General features: G+C 41.7%; 2 protein-coding genes across 4 annotated transcripts in view; one reads left to right on the forward strand and one right to left on the reverse strand.

The window, feature by feature from the left end:
* The window catches only part of NBN (nibrin), a 63,668-nt gene extending 55,536 nt beyond the window's left edge, over nt 1-8,132 (forward strand). Inside the window, exons 15-16 of the mRNA XM_084619608.1 lie at nt 933-982; nt 7,617-8,132. Coding sequence (XP_084475734.1) covers nt 933-982; nt 7,617-7,647 — 81 coding nt within the window. The 3' untranslated portion in view covers nt 7,648-8,132. The remainder of the gene's footprint in view (nt 1-932; nt 983-7,616) is intronic.
* An 8,622-nt stretch (nt 8,133-16,754) lies between these two features.
* Nucleotides 16,755-20,682, reverse strand: part of OSGIN2 (oxidative stress induced growth inhibitor family member 2) — a 31,616-nt gene continuing 27,688 nt past the window's right edge. For all 3 annotated transcript variants that reach the window (XM_084621648.1, XM_084621649.1, XM_084621650.1), the window contains exon 6: nt 16,755-19,337. In XM_084621648.1, the coding sequence (XP_084477774.1) occupies nt 18,284-19,337 (1,054 nt within the window). In that variant the 3' untranslated portion in view covers nt 16,755-18,283. The remainder of the gene's footprint in view (nt 19,338-20,682) is intronic.

Here is a 20,682-nt window from a genome sequence, read left to right on the forward strand (position 1 = left end):
CATTACTTTAACTTGCATCTCCTTGGCATAAGTGATGTTAACTCACAGCTACTTGACAGTGTGTAAAGGAGTCTGCCTTCACACCACCGCTGAACTAGTTCCAGAGTTTAAAACTAATTGTGACAAAACTCAAAATTTTGACCAACTAATAGGTTTCTGCTTGTTGCAGTTTTAGTCAGACATTCCTGTTTTTGAAAGTTCCGTTATGACAAGTAATGTAAAGGCCTGGATATTTTCCCCTCCCTTTCATTTTTGTTTGACACACAGGACAGCTACACTGTGCAGTTAGCTGGGGTAATTGCCACCTGGGTCTGAGCATTTGAGTTAGCCTAGCCTGAGTATGAGCATTCCCACAACAAAGCTGTTCGTCTGTTACTGTGTCCTCATTATTTCTGCTCTCATCCATACATGTCTGGGGGCATAGCCAATGGTCTTTTGATGCAGAAACTCTCTAATATTCTTTCCCAGTAAATTGTGGGAGAACGTCTCGGTCCTTCGGAGGAAATTGTGGGAAAGGGTTTTGTAGGACTTTCAGCCCTCAACTGATCTTGCCTGCACCTTCAGGGCAAAGTAGGCAAGTTCTAGCTTGAGCTAAACAACCGATCTGACTTTAATCCATACCTCTACCCATGCACGCAAGCATAAATTCAAAGTCCAAATAAACACTTGCTTGAGGGTTTTGTATGTGGATGAGTGGTTTGGGCAAAAACATGTAACAGCAAGGGCTAAAACTACAGTGAAGACATACCCACAGGTGTCCGATCATTTTTCAGATTGGTTTCTGTAACTGTGGCCTACTTTAAGAATTGAAAACCATAATCTGACATTCCTGTAAAACGCATTGTATGTGAGGTATTCACAGAAAGATGTCTCAGTACAGGACTAGTGTGTTAGTATGAACAATATTGAAGAGATTTACTTTATTTTGTCAGGAACAGAATCGGCATGCAAGAGAGGAATCACTTGCTGATGATCTCTTTAGGTAAGGAATTTTTTTGTTAGTGCTTTTAAAAGATCTGATATGTTATATATCACTGACTTCTTTTCTGGACAAATTTCAGTTTTCTAATTAAACCATGATGGCTAATGCTCCATTGGCTGTCTCCTTTCTTGATACCACTTCTGAGTAGAACGTGTCCAAATTGACATCCTCTTCTGCTCTTTCCTAACTCTCTTTATACCTTAAACTTCATCAGTTCCTGGGCCGTACATAACTCCTTTTAATGTAACATTCAAAACTACTAGTCTTATTGGTAATTAGAGCCTTCTCAGATAGAATTGCTGCCGCTTCATCTCCCTCTTATAAACACCACTTTAGCCTATAATTCCAGGAACCGGGGCATTAAGTTTGAATCAAGAGTCACTTTCCTATTTGTGAGGATGCAGCTTACCTCCCTGCCATCAGAGTTTGCCAGTGCCTGTCTCCCTATTGGTTGGAAGGTTTTGCTCTGGCTGAACCAGAGACTCCCCTTTCCTGCATAAACAAAACTTGTCCAAAATAAAAACAGATTGCTTGGGTTATTGTGCTGTAATCAGAGTATGGGGGGGACCCTCTGCACTTTTCACAGAGGGGCTCTCACCTTTACACACAGGGATCCTAAATGGGCCTTTGCCCCATTCATTTCCAGGCTTCAGCCCTTTCTCCATGAAAAGATCAGTACTGCGCTTCCCTTGTTTCCTTTTTGGTAGAAGACTGTCAGCAGGTCCTGCCATCTTCCCACTCTCTCTCTCTCTCTCTCTCTCTCTCCAGAATAAAGCAGGCCTTTTTATACCCAGCATGCTGTTAGAAGCCTACAGTTCCTATGGTTCTGTGGTTCCTGACAGGACTACAAGTCACAGAATCCCTCTGTTTAGGGCAGGGCCCAAGCCACAGGAGTGAGGTGACACCTCTTATACTGGCTCAAGACATTGATATGCTGCTGTATCTTGTACACTTCTAAATCTACCCTGTGTAAAACACCTTCTCTTTCATAAACCTTCTTTACCAGTTTTCTGCTGATAACCTCATTTTACTTTTACTTCTCCTTCCCTGTCTGCCTTCTTTAGCGAGGACATTTAGATTCTTCTTCCACACCATTCCTTGACCAGTTCGTTCTCTGCCTCTCTACATCTTCTTTTCCTAGGCATGTGACTCCTAACCCAATCTCTAATAATAAACAAAAATGGAAGCCCACCCTGAGGCAGTCTTTCTCTTTATTCAGTTTTTCTCTTTAAAAGTCACTGTATTGTTCTGTGCCGTTCCAACCTTTGCAAATTGTATGATATGTATTGTAAACTATATAGTTTACTTGTATGTGTATGTATAGATTGTAACGTGGAACGAAGTGTTCTGTAATTATTGCTAGAGCTCTTTTTTTCAGTAATCACAAGAGTCACTCTAACAAGTTGCAGAGTAACAGCCGTGTTAGTCTGTATTCGCAAAAAGAAAAGGAGTACTTGTGGCACCTTAGAGACTAACCAATTTATTTGAGCATGAGCTTTCGTGAGCTACAGCTCACTTCATCGGATGCATACTGTGGAAACTGCAGCAGACTTTATATATACACAGAGAATATGAAACAATACCTCCTCCCACCCCACTGTCCTGCTGGTAATAGCTTATCTAAAGTGATCATCAGGTGGGCCATTACCAGCAGGACAGTGGGGTGAGAGGAGGTATTGTTTCATATTCTCTGTGTATATATAAAGTCTGCTGCAGTTTCCACGGTATGCATCCGATGAAGTGAGCTGTAGCTCACGAAAGCTCATGCTCAAATAAATTGGTTAGTCTCTAAGGTGCCACAAGTACTCCTTTTCTTCTAACAAGTTGATTGTTTAGAAAGAATTAATTTTTCATTGCTCCTTAAACCTGCTACTGTTGGAACTTTTAACTAGGGGTGGAAGAACCCAGAAAAATTCCAGCTCTGATTGTTTAATTCTACAGTTGAAAAAATTATGTAAAAATCACAGTTTGCAGAATCCAAACTCCTCTGTAAAAAAGAATAGAAATGCCAGGGCAGTAGAATATGATATGAGTCGGGCCCTAACAAATTCACAGCCATGAAAAACAGACCGTGAAATCTGGCCTTTTGTGAGCTTTTACCCTATACTATACAGATTTCATGGGGAAAATCAGTGTTTCTCAAATTGAGGTCCTGACCCAAAAGGGAGTTGTGGGGGGGCGGGTCACAAGATTATTTTAGGGGGGTTGCAGTATTGCTGCCTTTACTTCTGCACTGCCTTTAGAGCTCGGCGGCCAGAGAAAGGCAGCTGTTGGACAGACACCAAGCTCCGAAGGCAGCGCCTCGCCAGAAGCAGCGCAGAAGTAAGGGTGGCAATACCATACCAGGCCCTCCTTACTTCTGCGCTGCTGCTGATGGTGGTACTACCTTCAGAGCTGGGCTCCCGGCCAGCAGCCGCCGGTCTCCAGATGCCCAGCTCTGAAGGCAGTACCACCATCAGCAGCAGTGCAGAGGTAAGGGCAGCAGTACTGCGACCCCCCCCCCGTTTTTGGGTCAGGACCCCTACAATTACAACAGGGTGAAATTTCAGTTTTAAATAGCTGAAATCATGAAATTTACGATTTTTTAAATCCTTTGTCTGCGAAATTGACCAAAATGGACCCTGAATTTGGTAGGGCCCAGGATGTGAGATTAAATCTTGTGCTTAGTCTACAAGTATTATTGCAAAACTGAATTAAAGAATGCTGCTTACCATAGAATGTTTGTTGTGAAGTGGTAGTAATAAGAGCACAAATCTCAAAGAATGCCACCATTTTTATCATCAAACATGCTGGAATACATTTGTTGTTGCCTTTATAAAAACACCCTTCACCATAGAATTCTACCTAGGCTCCAATTTATTTTCATGCTGCTTTTGATATTTAGTTTTAATATTTGCTGTATTTATGTAAATCTTTTGTGTGGTGGAAACTTGTAACACAAACATTTCAATTTTAGACACGCTGCAACCTGCTGCTACTGGACATATCCTGATCATGGCCTTGATCCTGCATGACTTCAGTGGGAGCAGGTTCAGTGTCATGTAGTATTAGCAGCTGCAGGTTTCTGTGAGAATAGCATTTGAAGATGTGTTCAGCAGAATCAGTCAAGCAGCACTCAGAGATCAAGGCTAGCTAGAAAGAAAAGCTCCACTCCACACAGCATGCCAGGTCTTGTCTCACACTTTGTAGTTTCTGTGGTCTGAATTCATTGCACATGCCCAGGGCTCCTTGCATCTCTCCATTCCATCCCAGGAGCTCGCTGTGTTCCATCTCTTTCTTTCAGGGACTCCCTGTAATCCTCTCCCTCATTTTGTGGCCTCTGCATGCTCCTCCCACCCCAATACCATATGCTAGCGTTTCTGTGTACTCTAGCTACCACATCTGGTCCCCCTTTCAAAGACTCTGCACCTTCTTCCCACTCACCCTTATTTTATTTTGGTTTTTTTTTCTGTCTGGGAGTTAATAGTTTGTAGTGTTGTACCCATCTTAGGAGATAATAGATCATTCACAATGTCAACATGTTAAACTCTCTTGGGAGGATGGGCAGAGATGAGGGGTGCGATTGATGTTATGCTGAACAGTGGCTGCAGTCAGCCAGTTTGATCTCTAGAGAATTACAGAAGTGGTTGAAGTTGCTGGGTCTAATAACCATATGCAAGGGCCTCTGAGTGTCACCCATTTTTCCTTCCCAATTTTCACCATGCTCAATAGGCCCATTGCTGCCTAGAACATTCCCTGGGTGTTTGGAATTGATCGGATGCAGCAGTCAAACAATTACAGCATTATATTCATGTGTACCTCATCAGGAGCACTAAATTCCCAAATAGCAACTATGTAGTATTGCCAACTTCCAGAGATGAAACATCGAGTCAGACCTTCAAAAATCATGACTTTATTTTTAAAAAAAATTTATATTGCATATTTTAGGTCAGTTTCTTGATCCCCAGGGTGTGTGCATGTGACAATTAGTGTTGTCCACTCTCCCCCCTGTACGGGATAAGGTGATTTTGGCCCTGCTGCAGGAGCTCTCACCACCACATCTGCCTGTCTCCTGCTCAGCAGTTAATCCTGTCCTCCAGTCCCCAATCAGTTCTCTCCCCTCCCAACCCCCCCAATTCAGTCCTCCAGTCCCCATCAACACCACCTCTGTCAGTTCAGCACCTGTATCCCAGCGAACCCCACCACCCTCAGTTCACCCTCCCAGCACTCACCCCATCTGCTCAGAACCCACCATCAATACAGTGTCCCCACCCTCCTCACCTCTGCTCTTCAGGGTTCTTCACCCTCTCCAGGCCTGGGAGGCTGCAGTGGGATCCCTTCTCCCCTGGTAGGGGAGCAACTGCCCTGGCCGTGGCTGACAGGATTTCTAAGTAAAATTAAGCCTCACTTTTAGAACTCCCAAATGGCAGGAGGTTTTTTGTTTTTTTCTAGTTGATTCAGTTGCTTATTTGAGGGTTGGCCCTCCCCCTTCTTTATGTCCCAGCGTACAGCTACACTAGAACAGAGGTTCTCAAATTTCATTGCACTGTAACTGCCTTCTGACAACAAAAATTACACGATCCCAAGAAGGGGGACTGAAGCCTAAGGGGGTTGAAGCCAAAGCCAGAGGGCTTTCAGCCCTGGATGGTGGGAGCTGTAACCTGAGCCCTGCCACACAGGGCTGAAGCTGAAGCCTGATCCACACTGCCCAGGGCTGAAGCCTTCAGGCTTCAGCTTCAGTCCCGGGCAGTGGAGCTTGGGCTGGGGCTTTGGCTTCAGCCGGGGTCTGAGCAAGTCTAATGCCAGCCCTGGTGACCCTATTAAAATGGGGTCCTGACCTATAGTTTGAGAACCGCTGCACTAGACAGTTTGTACTCTCTACTAGTGTAGCCATTCTTAAGCTGACAGGCAATAGGTCTCCTGTCAGCTTTACTACTCCAGCCGAGCGATGGTAGTTATGTCAGCAGGAGAAGCTCTTCCATTGACATAGCATTATTCACACCAGCGCTTATGTCAGTGTAACTTACGTTGCTCAGGGGGGTGATTTATTCACCCCCTCGAGTGCCATAAATCATGCCAACGTTAGCTGTCGTGTAAATAAAAGATATTATGTCACCCACCTTGTCTCTCTAACATCCTGGGACCAACACAGCTACAACACTCCTGCATACAGCATTATAGCCAGCCAGACAAGCAGAGAAATGCCATCAAGTTGAGCATAGGGCTATGTCTTCACTGGCAACTGAATGACAAAACTTGTGTCTTTCAGAGGTATTAAACCCCTCTCCCCCCTCCCCCGCCCCAAAGACAAAAGTTTTGTCGATGACAAATGCTGGTGTGAACAGTGCTTTGGTGGCAGGGGAGCCGACAAACAGCGGCTACACTGCGGGCCTTTAGGCAACATGGCTGTAGCAACAGCCCTGTAGCTAAAAGTGGCGTAGTGTAGAAATAGTCAAACATCCTGCTTCACTCAGCCAGAAGGTATATGCAGTATCTTTAGTTTCCCTATCTGAGGGAACTAGAAGTAGCTGTGGGACTTGAATTGCCATCAGTTATGTCTAATTTAAACAAAATGTGATTTTTTTTTTAAAAAAAAAGCCTGTACGCTATTACAGAACACATCTGTAATTCACCAGCTGAACTAGTGATTTGCAGTATAAAGAATTATAGCATATTCAAACATGTAAGGAGCCTTTCCAAATTTTTAGTGTATTAACAGGATGCATTCTGTGATAGTTATTCACAGTTCATTGTTTCCCCAAAAAGGATAAATGAGTTGCCAAGAAACAGCAATGACCTGTAATACATTTCAAGTTAAGTGGTGATGTAAATTGGGTCGCAAGTTGTGACATTTTCCTGTCTGAGAGAGAAAAGAAAGCGGAGTAAATAGAATCCGATTTAAGGGAAGTAAAACTGTCTGATCATTTGGTTGTGGCTGTAACCTATTTATCTGTGAAGACAAAGCAGGTTAGAAGCAAAGAAGGGGTTTTTGTGTGTGTTTTGGGCTGGGGGTGGGAGGCAGGCCTGGAGAGAAAAAAAGGACAGGGTTTGAATTCAAAGTATAAACACATTCCTGGGCACTAGTTAATCATTTTGTACCCTATCAAAAAAGTTCATTAAAAGATCAAGTGGTAGGAAGGAGCTGGAGAAGAATCAAGTGTGGGAGGAGAAGTGGAAGGGATTGGTAAATGCTTCCCTGAACTGAGCTGTACCATATGACATGGTCACTGTCGGTAACTTCATTGTTATTAAGAGGAAGTCCTTTCAGTATTAGCCTATGAAAATTCTTGTAGCAAGAAATAGCTTTCATGGTGAAATGTGTCTACAGATTTTCATTTGATTGCAATATTAAAGCATCTAAAAATCCCAGAAGGTAGTAAGTTACCTTTAACAAAAACTACTCACAAATTCTAGAAATGGCACACAGTTCAGGTGTAACTCTCTTTATTTTACTGGCAATAAAAAACAGTGCTGCAAGAGGCTGAACGTCCTCAACATCTGTTGACTTAGGTGGGAGTAGAGGGTACTCCTGACCCTATCAGAAAAGGAAATGTCAACTTTTAACTGTTTAAATCAAACATTTTAGCTTTGAATATCTGAAATAAATAGTTGGTATCTGTTTACTTATAACATTTTTCCCCCCCTCTTACTGCAGATATGATCCTAATGTGAAAAGGAGAAGATAAATTCAAGAGAATTTACAATGAACCTACAGCAAAATCTTGATACCCTGGTTGCTGGTTCCAGTGTACAATATATATGGGAAGTCTAAATTACCTGTAAGAGTTGTTTTAAGTCCTGCTTTTATTAAAGGAAAACAGAACCAGTTTTACATTGTTGTGGCATTTAGAGAGTCCACATTTCTGGTTTCAAGACTTTAAACTCATTTGCTTTAAAGCAGTGCTATAGTACAACTTTCTAGATATTTACGGCTTCACTTCAAGCTTTCTTCTGTTGGTTTGAGATACACTTCTGCTATTACTCTATTGTTCTGAAAAAAGACCCGGTTAATTTGTTTAGCTTTTTGTATAACAGTAATAATTTGCTGTACAATAGGGCTCAAAGCACAAATACATAAACTACATAAAACAGACATAGTGGGGGGCAGTAACCTCATTTTCTGACTCTGAATAAATTGGGCAGTCTTCAGAATGCTGCTGCCATCCACAGACCTCTTAAGTTTCTTTGAATACATCTAATGCTGTGCACCATGTGAATAAAAAGTTAACCAGACCTGTTAACCACAAGTCAAATCATGGCTAGCAGGTTCTAGATGAGCTTTCCTTCACCTGGTGTGGAGAGAGATTTTATTCTGAGCATACTAACAACAATGCTGTTTACCAGTTGGATAACATAGGTGTCAGAATAAAATCCCTGTCTATAGTGGGCAGGAAAGTTTTAGAATTCTGCCCTCCACAATGATATTTACTGCTGTGGCTACTATTTCAAACTTAATATGGACAGAGTCATAGGTAATATTTAAAATAAAACCTTGCATCACATTAAAAGAGGCTTACAAAATTTCACTTTAAATAACAGAGCCAGTTCTGTTGCAGAAATGCATACAGGTGCTGAAGTTAAGTTACCTTAAGTTTAAGGGGAATTTGTTTGTTTTAAACCACTGTAGGTAGTTTACAGTGTTGTTGTAGCCATGAGAGGTGGGGGTGAGGTAATCTCTTTCACCAACAGAAGTTGGTCCAATAAAAGACAAGCTTTTGAGCTACACAAAGTTTTGCTTCTTTCCCAGAGTTCTGTGTAGCTCAAAACCTTGTCTCTCACCAACAGACATTGGTCCAATAAGAGAAATTCCATGTGTTAGCAAGATGGTTACTGCCACCTTGAAATGATCAGTGTACGTTACAGCTGTCGTATGTAGCCAGCTATCAAACATACATTTATTTTTACATGGCAAGTAGTCAGAGGTTTTTTTTAAACACCCAGATACTGCTTTTTCGTAACAGGCTTGATCTAGATTCCAATATATAACTTTGTCAGCAATAGTCAGTGCTCTCACAAGAGTGGCAGTTATGTGATGAGCCATTATGAATACAGTATACCCTACGAGTCTGGCTCTTAGATCTCTCATTCACTGGTTGGGGTGAAGGCCTAACATAAATCCTTGACTTCTCAAATTGTTAAACAGTCTGCTGCTATTTTCAAAGTTGGTGTCTTCAAAGCTGAGGAGAGCCTGAGCTTTTCAGTATTGGCATGTACCAAATTAATAAGTGAAGTTACTGTACTGTTTTATAATGAAAATATTCATTTTAAACAAAACTTTAATGAAATCAGATCACCTCAAATATCCATTTTTAAACTTTCATCATTTGTTCTGTTCCAGTAGGAATAAGAGTTGTATCAATGAGTTTGAAATAATACAAAGAATCAAAACCTGCTTACCTATTTATTGGGACCATTTGTGTTAAGTCATCATAAGCACTAGGAATCTTTTCAAAACCCACTTCACCTCTATTTCTATAATCTCAGTAAGCACTACTAACAAATTAAAAGTATATAATGTATAGGCCCTAGTGCTTCAAGTTAAAGCACTTGTTAAGGGAACTATTCCCATGTGTAAATGTACTCATATGTGGCCGCAGTATTTGGCTTATAAAGAAGACACAGCTCTTTCACATGGTGAGGAAAAAGGTATGTGATGAAATTGAGAAGGCTTTTTTTTTTTTTACACACACATCTCCATCATTCACAAATGGCTTGCACACATCTTCCTCAGGACAGATACAGCTCAAGCACGTTGAAGAGAATGCTAAGAATTGCTCAACCTGCCAGTAGCTCTGCATGTTCAGGGAGCCTGATTTTACTGATTTATTTTGTGGCTGTAATGAGCATTCATCCCTTTTTCTATTCCTCTTCTGGGAAAGTTTCCTTCTGCACAGGTTACTTATCTTCGAATGAGGAGAAATGCCATTTCTTGACTCCTTGTCCAAACAGAAAGGGGCTCTGTCCAAGAAAAATAAGCAGAAGTCCTCCAAAAGCCACAAGACGACAACTTCATTCTCTGTATGGGAAGGGGGATGCTTGTGAACCAAGGAAGAGAGAGAATAATTATTCTTGACAAAGTTGAGGTGATGAAGAAAAGGTTATCAATGGGAGCAGTGGTAGTCAGGATATCTCAGCTCTGCCCCTGACCTGCTAGGGGACCTTGGTCAAGTCCATGCATTGCTCTGTGCCTCAGTTTCCCTACCTGTGAAACAGGGCTAATGGCCCAGATTCATAAAGGCATTTAGATACTTAAGTCCAAAATTTTAGGCACCATTGGTATTCTGCAAAGGCCCCAGTCACCTGCCATCTAACCTAGTAGGAGCCTAAATGCTGACACCACATTGTGGATTGGACTCCTAACTCAAGTTGAGCTCCAAAGCAGGATTCTCAAAGCTATCTTGCTACCAGGGCCTGATCCCATGGGCTCTGAGCACACTTAAGACCTGATACCTGTCACTAAAGACAACTGGAAGCATGCATAATTCAGAGCACGAACTTGAAGCCAGGTGAATGCCCTAACCACGAGGCTATAGGTTATTCTGAAGTGAGTCTCAATCTCTCATGTCAAGAGCTGTTCTTGTATAAATAAATATTCATTAGGTCACAGAGAGAGACTGACTATAGCTCATTGGTAAGGGCACTCACTTGGGATGTGGGAGACTCAGATTCAAGTCCCTGCTCCAATGAATATTTAATTACATATACAGTAGAACTGCTCCAATAGGAGAGAGTCCTAGCCCAGCAGTTACTCAGCTGGGAAGCGGGATGTGCTCTGGAGCAGTTTTTTGAACGCAGTTCTCCCACATCCTAGGTGAGTGCTTCGATGACCAGCAGACAGTGCGTCATCAAAAAATTTCAAAACGGTTTGTGCTCTCCCCCATCCCTCCTCAGGCAGTCTAGTGCTTGTGCTGCACTTCCCCTCCACCTCTCCATGCGGTCTGGCAGGCATCTCGGGTCTTAGACATGATTGCCAGCAGGCCCTTATCACCCACTTGCTACCACTAAGGTTTCTTGGCTGTTCTCTAGCCTTTTCATCTGCTCCCGGGACCCCATCCCATCCCACTTCTCACCCTCTTTGGCTCCATTCTCACTTTTCTTCCCTGCACAATATAAGCATCCTTTAGTCTCCATCTTAAACACCACAACCTTGACCTCACTTGCCTTTCCAATTATTGCCCAAACTGAGTCAACCACATTTTCAATCATTTCCTGAAATACCCATCTTCTACCCTCTTCATTCCACTGTTCTCTTCCTGGACAAAGGAAGCTTCTGCTCCATCTTCACTCTCCTTTTGACACTTTATGACCATCTAGTATTTGAAATCGTGTTAACCATTGGCTTCCATGGCTCTCCTTTGCTACTATGTTTATTCCCTTCAGCATGTTGTTTGCTGGGTCTTTCTTCCCCTTCCCCTCTCTTTCAGTAGCTGTTTTCCACATATCTGTCCTTTGTGCTCCACAGCCTGGATGAAATGTCTAGGCAGTCTTACCCACTTTCATAGGCTCTGACCACCATCTTTGTGCTTATGACTCAATTATGTGCCTCACTACTCAGGACCTATTCCACATCTTGGCTCAGTAGTACTCAACCAGCGGTACGTATGCCCCTGTCGGTACTCAGAGGTATTCAGGAGGTACATCAACTCATCTAGATATTTGCCTAGTTTTACAACAGGCTACATAAAAAGCATTAGTGAAGTCAGTACAAACTAAAATGTCAGAATTATTTGTTTATACTGCTCTGTACAATATACACTGAAATGTTAGTACAATATTTATATTCCAATTTTATAATTGTATGGTAGAAATGAGAAAGTGAGCAATTTTTCAGTAATAGTGTGCAGTGACACTTTGTATTTTTATGTCTGATTTTGTAAGCAAGTAGTTTTTAAGTGAGATGAAACTTGGGGTTATGCAAGACAAATCAGACTCTTAAAGGGGTATAGTAGTCAGGAAAGATTGAGAATCACTGTCTTGGCTGATCTGGTAACTTAAATTGAACATGGCAAAGACCGAGCTCCATTGTTCCTGCCAACATCCAAGACTTTCGACACTTCCCTCTCTGAACCCTTGTAATCAAGCTATATTCAAATCTTGAAATTTCTGCATTTCAATATCTTTAAGAACCAACCTTTTCCTTGTTCAGATTGTCAAACCTCTTGTTTAATCTCATATCTTAACTATTGGAACCACCTCCTCTCTAACTTTAACTACACCCACCTTGGGTCCATTCAGAACACTGCTGCCAAGCTGTTTCCTAGTTGATCCTGGCACTATGCTTCAAATCCTTCCTCTGGCTCCCCTTTTTCCACTATATCGAAGACAAACATTTGGTCCTTACCTTCAAAGCCCTTATCTATGTAGGTGCTTTTGAAAATTTTACCCCTCGTCTTTCATCTCTGTCCTTAACCACTCTCAAGCATCATCAACACCAACTGGCTCCACAGGCAATCAATAAGCCAAATGGAATGGGTCTTCTACTCCAGACAGAGCTAGCGCAGCCCCAGGCAGACCTGTCTGCAAGCTGACAAAAAGCTAAAGGGATTAATATTTTTCCAGAGAGAACTCAGATTCCTCTGGGATGCATATTCTGTCACATCAGTGGTCACAATCTTTGCTATGCATTTTCCACATTCCTCCAAGACACAACACAGTACAAAAATAAAAGGTGGATGGGACAGTAATTCTAGTAGCATATATCAGCTATGGTAGCCCTCCTTTTTGGTCTCACCGCTTCCCCTCTGACCTGGGCTTAATATTTTTCCCTCTGTCTCTAAGCTGTTATCTGACTTAAGATATTCTGGACAAATTATCTTTACATTGCACTCATCTAGAAAGAAAGTCTTGGCACAAAGAAATTTTTCTAAGGGGAGGAATAAAGAATAGCCCCAGGGATGCTGGCTACTATTCAACTGTTGCATGAAGATCTGTCCATAGGTCTCAGCTTTAACTCCTTGAAGGTGCAACTTTCTGCCCTCAGTGTTTTAAATCCAGATCTTCCTTGGCCTCTATCATCCTCAAACTTGCCAAACCTCTTAAAGCCCTTCTCACAATTTCCCCTGCAAGGACCAGAATGACATCTTCAAGACCATTACTTGGACTCCATTTGAATGCTAATGTCAACAAAGCCTTGCTTTCTCTGTCAAAACATATTTCAGTTGCCATCACTTTAGAGTCCCAGATAGTATAGCTCTTTCAAGTAAGACACTTTTTCCTCTTTCAGGAAGGCAAAACAGTTCTTAAACAGTCTCCCAGTTTTATTCCAAATGCTCCTTCTCTCCCCAGTTGAGGTAATGTGCTCCCATTTGTCAGCTCAGTTCAAAAACAGCCACAAGTAGTACCGAGAAACTCTTCCACGTTGTTTTTTGTTCTAAATACAAAGTTTAACAAGTCTTTTGCAGCTTCAGGAACCAGATGGATTCACTGTTACATAGTAGAAAATGCAAGGCTTCCAGAAATGCAGCATCCAAAGACATCTAGGCTTATTTGCATGGAGCATGGCCACATGCTGGTCAGAACTTCAGCCTTAGTAGGGAGAGCAATGTAAGGCTGCACTATAGTAGTCTCTCCACTTTTGCCAGATCTACAAACTCAGTTTGCAAGCATCTGCAGAGACCTCCTTCAGGAGGGCGATACTCCTGTCTCTGGTCCCAATTTAAACCCTCCAGGGTCATAGGGGAATCTTTCCTAGGTCATCTTTCCTACTTTCTCTCCCTATTGTTCCTCACTGCTCATTTCTTGCCATCAGTGAAGACCATCGAGAAGAATGCCAATTGTCTTTCTTCCAGTTATGATTACACTAAATCATCCTATCCAGCTGTATTCAGTTTACTTATCTTAGAGCAGGTTCCCAGTAAATAGATTCCATTTTCTCCCCTTAGGGTGACAGGTCTAAAAAAACCAAACAAAACTAATCTCAAAGCTGGGTTGAACGATTACATTTAGGATTTAAATTTTCTACAACTTCGGATGAACTCTTCTAGTGGGTTGCCAGGTGAGTAGGTCCAGCATTCCCTTCAAAGCACATGAACTGCTACTGGTCTGTAGAGAAAGAGGGTGCAATTCAGTCAGGATTAGTGGGCACAACATTTATAATGTAACACACCAACCTGTGGAACTCAGTGCCTTAGGTGAACACCTTGGTAAGATTCAGGAGAAGATTACATATTGTAGCTGAATAAAGAATTCTGCAATTACTCTCTAGTATAAAAGCTTTAGCCACATGTCAGACCTCATGTTTCAAGTTATAAGCCAATCTGCTAGACCCCAAAAGAAACTCTCCCCATGGTTTATTATTACACAAGTGCCTTTCTTTAAACAATTACCACTGTTAAACAGGCACGTAGTAAGTGCACCATTAGTCAGGTCTGGTATGGCAATTCTGAGGTTGAACTCCAAGATACTTTCAGGGATCAAATTATTTTAAAAACTTCATGGCTATAATTTAGCCTGGCGATATACTCAGTATTGCTTTGGATTATAACCTATTTCTGAACCAAAGGCAACCATAAAAATATAAATTGCATTGCTACACAATCCAGGTTAGTGCTACCTTATTTTACAAATTGATAATAAAATTGCAGTTAACTAAGTCCAGGTCTTCTGAAAATACCAAATATTAGTCTGCATAATTGACAGTTGACAGCTTTTTCATCGGGTGAAAAAAAGCCAGTTGCAAATATAAAACTAGCAGCTCCTAGCATAAAAGGGAAGATTTCTCAGTACTGCTTCAACCAGTAAAAAGGCTTATTTACACACTGGCGAGGTAACATTTATTCTTCAAATTCATACTGAATACTGCTGCTCTGTCTAGCCTATTGACCTGCACGCAAACCTTAGTTGAATGCTTAAGAACACTGGCAGGAATGGAAGAGATCACTGCTAACTCTTTGGGAGGTGCTGCAAACCTAGAGCAATGGATACCAATATAAGACCCTCAGTAAAAAGCTCTGCAATTAACTCTTGTCATCATATTAAGTGTTTATAATATCTAAGTAGCTGCTGCAGCTAAAGATGGGACTAGTCTGTCTTCTACATTTTTTTGCTTTTGTGATTAAGTCAGTCCCTTTGTCCCATTTAATTATTAAACTAGAAGTACATGAAAAATCAAATTTGTGCATGAATGATGGGAATGCTTTTTATAATCTGTAATGTTATTTTGTAAGTTATCTACCATAAATGTCTGAAACACCTCCAATTTTGGATTTGCCTCACCGCCATGCAAAAGTATTGCAAGTTTGTTACAAGCGCAATTAGGTTCTTTAATAAAATCTTTAGCTCATACCTAATGTATGCGACTTATGTAATAAAATCAAAATCTCTTAATTAGATAACTATGAATTAGGTATCAGTTTTAAACTATAGTTACACAAGTTCTGCTAAAATGATGGGGAAAGATTATACTTGTCTACTGTGTCTGCTTATGCAAAAAAACCACCAATTGAAACCAATTATTCACATAGCTCTTTGTTTTCTAGATACAAAAAGTAGTTAATAGTTTATGGAAATACTAATGAAACAAGAAATGGCTAAATTCAAATCATGTGGGCATGACTGGGAACAAAAGCAATTATTTAAAAATTTTGCCTTGTTTTATTCACATTGTTTATGCTATTGAATTTTATAAATTGCTTAAGTTTGTAAACTACACAACTAGGTTTTTAAAATGTAGATTCCTTAGCCTTCAATTGAAAATACTATGGTTTGAATGCCTGTGCCTCACTTTTCCCTCACTTCCCTTATGCAAAAGTCCAGATCCTACGTAACTATACTAACAAGCCTAAAGGTTTGCAGGATCAAGCCCCAAGTTTATTAGTAAGCACAGACAGACTGGACACTATCCAATCTATTTGTGCGTATTACTAAATTAATGCAACTCAAGAGGCACATGGTTGGGATCACAGAATATGTATATCACCCATTATACAGTCTTGAAGTATAAGTTATCAAGGGTCTTTTCTGTATTCTGTTCAGGTTCTTATATCTTGTCTATCATTGTGATCTTTTTGGGGTTCGAGCTTCATTTTATTCATGTACATAAAGGCCTTTTTAGTCCAAAACTATCATTATATACTCCACAATACACTTAAGAGCAGACACTAATGAACTGAATTAGACAACATGTCTTCTACCACATTAGATTTGAGTTAAAGTGCCTGGTAATGGATTAAACTAAAACTGAACACCTATCCAAAGAGGGTACACATGAGTACTTAACTAGTTCTGAAAATTATTATTTAGAAACTTTCAGTTTATTGTTTGCCCCAGCTACAGTGAGTAACATTGGGTTGTGTCTATAGTAGTTTATCTAAATACTTGGGCTTGAGACTCTAGGTCAGGGATGGGTAAACTTTTTGGCCTGAGTGCCACATTGGGGTTGCGAAAATGTATGGAGGGCTGTGCCTTCCCAAAAGCCTTGTCCCACCCCCTATCTGCCCCCTGCCCCTGAATGCCCCCCTCAGAACCCCCGACCCATCTAACCCCTCCTGCTCCTTGTCCCCTGACCGCCCCTCCCGGGATCCCTGCCCCTAACCACCCCATGGGACCCCGCTCCCTGTCCCCTAACTGCCCCGAACCCTATCCACACCCCCACCCCCAAACAGGCCCCCCGGGACTCCCACGCCCTATCCAACCTGCCCTGTTCCCCGTCCCCTGACCACCACCCCCTGAACCTCCACCCATCCAACTGCCCTGTCTCCTGACTGCCCCAACCCCTATCCACCTCCTCAGGACGCCCCCTGCTCCCTGACTGCCCCAACCCCTATCCACCTCCTCAGGACGCCCCCTGCTCCCTGACTGCCCCCGGGACCCCTTTCCCTTATCCAACTCCCCCGCTCCCTGTCCCCTTACCATGCTGCTCAGAGCAGCAGGAGCTCACAGCCCTGCCGCCCAGCCGGAGCCAGCCACGCTGCCCAACAAGAGCGGCAGGCCAGAGCACTCATGGCACGGCACGCTGAGGCTGCAGGGGAAAGGCCAGGGGCTAGTCTCCCCAGCCGGAAGCTGAAGGGCTGGGCAGGAGGGTCCCATGGGCCATAGTTTGCCCACCTCTGCTCTAGGTGTCACCTTAGAGAGACCAGAAGTGTGAAATTTAGTATGTGCCCATTTGCAATCTTGAGTTTGCATCCTTGTCACTCCCATAAGCAGAGAATGATGATTTTCCAAGAACATTTCTATACAGGCTCAGTCATTTGTGTATGGTGACAGTTTTAGACCATGGCTTTTAAAAAAGAAATATGAGTGGTTAGAGACATCCAAGTTGTAATGTTAAGCATTACCTTAGAAAAGAGCAGGAGCCAGTGCTTGGACTTAGTAAGGGAAGATGGGAGTGTCTGCTCTCTATCTCCACCTGATAAGAGATCCTATTCAGTCTTCTTTAGCGGTATTGTGAGAAAAATTGTTTACAGGTTTTACAGTTACTTCTCAACAATATTTCCTTTTCAAACAGATTTTTTTTCAAAAGTAAATTAGGTATTCACTATCTTGACACTGTCGTAAGAGCACTTACATCAGCACTTTATTATTTTACTGTAAACCAGAATATTCTTGGAAAGTTACATAGCAGTGTAATAGAGAATAGATCTCTATAAAATCCCTATATTATGGTCCTTATGCACTTATGGAAGTGTAGGCATACACTTGACAAAAACATTAGTGGATTGTCAAATTAGCAACTAAGCTTAAAGGAATGCTGTTCTCTCTTTTATCCCAGTACCAAATTATGATGGATCTGGTTTAACTGTTAAGCCAATCTTTTTCTACTTGTAGAAATCCTCTTCATTTCTTGTAAAGACTGCTTTACTAAGGGCTAAATAAACGTTTATACAAATGCCAGTATTACTATGGCAAAATAAATATAATCCTTGTTCAAAATACACACACTTGCTTTGAGACCAAAGATCATCACAAGGAAAGCCTTCTGCTCTTACAACTTAACTTTGATTTATACTTTCACGATAAGTATATTTTGTGTGGTGAAATACTAAGAAGAAAAGGCAGTGCTAGGGCAGACGTTCTCTTTCCAGAGCGTAAAGTGTGCTCTTTCCTTGGAGCAAGAGACCACAGGCAAGTCAATGTAAGTTAGTCTCATTTGCTGTCTATCTGGAAGAAATTCCAGTTGGGGGACAGAGCACTTAAAACAGCAGACCACACTTCCGTCTTTTGAAAGGGGTGAAGTAGTGTAGTGTCAGCATCCTCTACCAGGCAATACAAGCATGACTTGTATACATAACAAAAAAGAGGCTACTAATGAATTTAGCTGTCAATGTGTTGCTTGTTAGAGTATGCCTGCAATTCCATATATGAAAGTTTATATGACCGCATGTTTTAGGGGACCCCATCCCCACCGCCGCCTCTTTCAACAATTAGTTGATGTTTCTTCTTTTGTCTTGTAGCCAAACATCGTGCAATGCCCAGTGCACCTCCTTTTAAAAACCGTACAAAATTGTCTCCAACCAGTGGGCCTAATGCAAAAAGATTGGCTTCCTTAGTGCACTCGTAAGTATATGGATCAATCTCAATAGGATTACCCTTGCATGTGATTGGCTGGTTTGGGCTATGACCTATCCCCTGACCATGGTCCTTTAGAAAGAACAAATTAGGGTGAGAACCTATCAGTACTAAGGCTACGGAGAACTTGAAGATTTTCTTCAATCCAGAGGCACTCTGTAGGACACATTTCATGTCTGGCTTGAAGGAAAGTACACGGTGCTCAGGAAAACTGGTGTAAGCAGAATGCAGATTAGAGTCCACAGCATGTGACTGAGTACACATCATATGATAGACCTTATGGTATTCAGGATAAAGCTTTTTAGGCAGCTGTTTGAAAATTAAACTTGGATCAGTAACCCTTCTACGAAAAACATGAATTACAGGGATGTTATTGTTGTAAGCACACAGTACTGCGTCAGCTGCTGAGAGTCCAGCACCCACGATTAAGACAGGGTCTACTTTCCCACGTAGTTTTCCTTTGCTGATGGCAGCTCCAAAGTCAGACATGGAATGAAACACAAAAGGAAATTCTTCTCCTTCAACCTGTAGTCGGCCAGGAGAATCAAAAGTTCCAGTCGCAAGAGCCACATTCTCAGCAAAGAGGCAGAAGGGCACCTGAGAGCCATCTGTTGTTCTCTGATAACCTCTGACTTCCCAATTTCTCTTGATCAGTGATGACTGTACATCTTCCTTTTCCATTTGCAAATGCTGTGTTGAAATATCTTCACTCGCTTGGCTTTCATCTTCGTCATCCTGTTCTCGGTAAAGTCTTGAAACAGATGTTATGTAAGCATTGTCTCTGAAGTTCTTCTGGAGGCCCATGACTTTAACATACTGTTTATAATAACAAGCTATTTCTTCTGGCATAACTCTGTCACTCTTTATACTTCTGAAACAAAAACAAAAGGCTTCCAGTTAACATTTATGCTCCAATGGATGGGTCAAACATCACATTTGAAATACTGAATGTACACATTCAAATTTAAGCAGGATTGACTCAGACTTTCACTCTCAACATAACTACACTGAGTTCAATATGTTTTATTGTATGGAGTTTGAAGACAAGACTGTAAACTGCTCTTTTGATGTCTGAGAGACAAGGGGGTGAGGTAATATCTTTTATTAGACTCACTTCTGTTGGTGAGAGAGACAAGCTCTTGAGCTATACAGAGCTCGTCTTCATGTCTAGGAAAGGTACTGAGAGTGTCACAGCTAAATACAAAGGCTTCTCTACACTGGCACGCTAGATCAGCACTGGTGCGATCGATGCAGCGACATCAATTTAATGGGTCTGGTGAAGACACAATAAGTCAATGGTAGAGCGCTCTCCCATTGACTTCAGTACTCCACCTCCCCGAAAGGCAAGTCAGCAGGAGAGCATCTCCCGCTGACATAGCACGGTGTAGATACCGCGTTGGGTCAACGTAAGCTACGTCATGCAGAGGGGTGATTTTTTCTCACCCCCGAGGGACGTAACTTATAATGACTTAAATGGCAATGCAGACCAGTCTCAAGACTGAACAGATACTTTAGCATAAGTAGTTAGCACATATTCTAAGGGACTATTCAATGTGAAGTTGTCTGTTAACACCCCTGTAGTCATAGGACGAAAAGAGGAATTAGTGGGTTACACATTGTTGTAAAAAGCTATAAATCCAGTGTCTTTACTGAGAACAGGATTTTTAGTGTCTAGCAAAATTATGAATTTAACCTCCCAGGATCATCTTTTGAAAGTGTTGTAGAGGTTTCCTTTGAGGATGCAGGCTGACAGGTCAGACAGAGTGATCAACTTGTGAAATGTGTTCACGCACAGATGACAGGGTAGTTTTATCATTTTCCTGTGAGAGTTCATTCGAGAGTGTAGTGATTGTCTGGTTTCACCCACATGGTTGTTATTGAGGCATTGACTGCACTGGATGATGGATACCACCCATGATATGCATGTGTAGGACCCATGGATCTTGAAAGGTGTGTTGTGGGGGGTGTTGATAATTGTAGCCGTGGAAATATTTCTTCCTCACCCACCTTCTCTCTCTCTCTCTCTAATATCCTGGGACTGACATGGCTACAACAACACTGCATACAACTTTTGATTTCTGGTATACAAGACAAGTCAAGTTTGAAGAAAATTAGTTCTTTAATTTTAAAGATGGTAGGCAACTTGAAATTTTCATGGCTTTTTTTGAGTAAATTAAAAATTAGTCATTAGATCATCTGAAATAAGAGAACAGCTA

This window comes from Lepidochelys olivacea, assembly GCF_965140295.1.
Source record: "Lepidochelys olivacea isolate rLepOli2 genome assembly, chromosome: 2".
NCBI lineage: Eukaryota > Metazoa > Chordata > Testudines > Cheloniidae > Lepidochelys > Lepidochelys olivacea.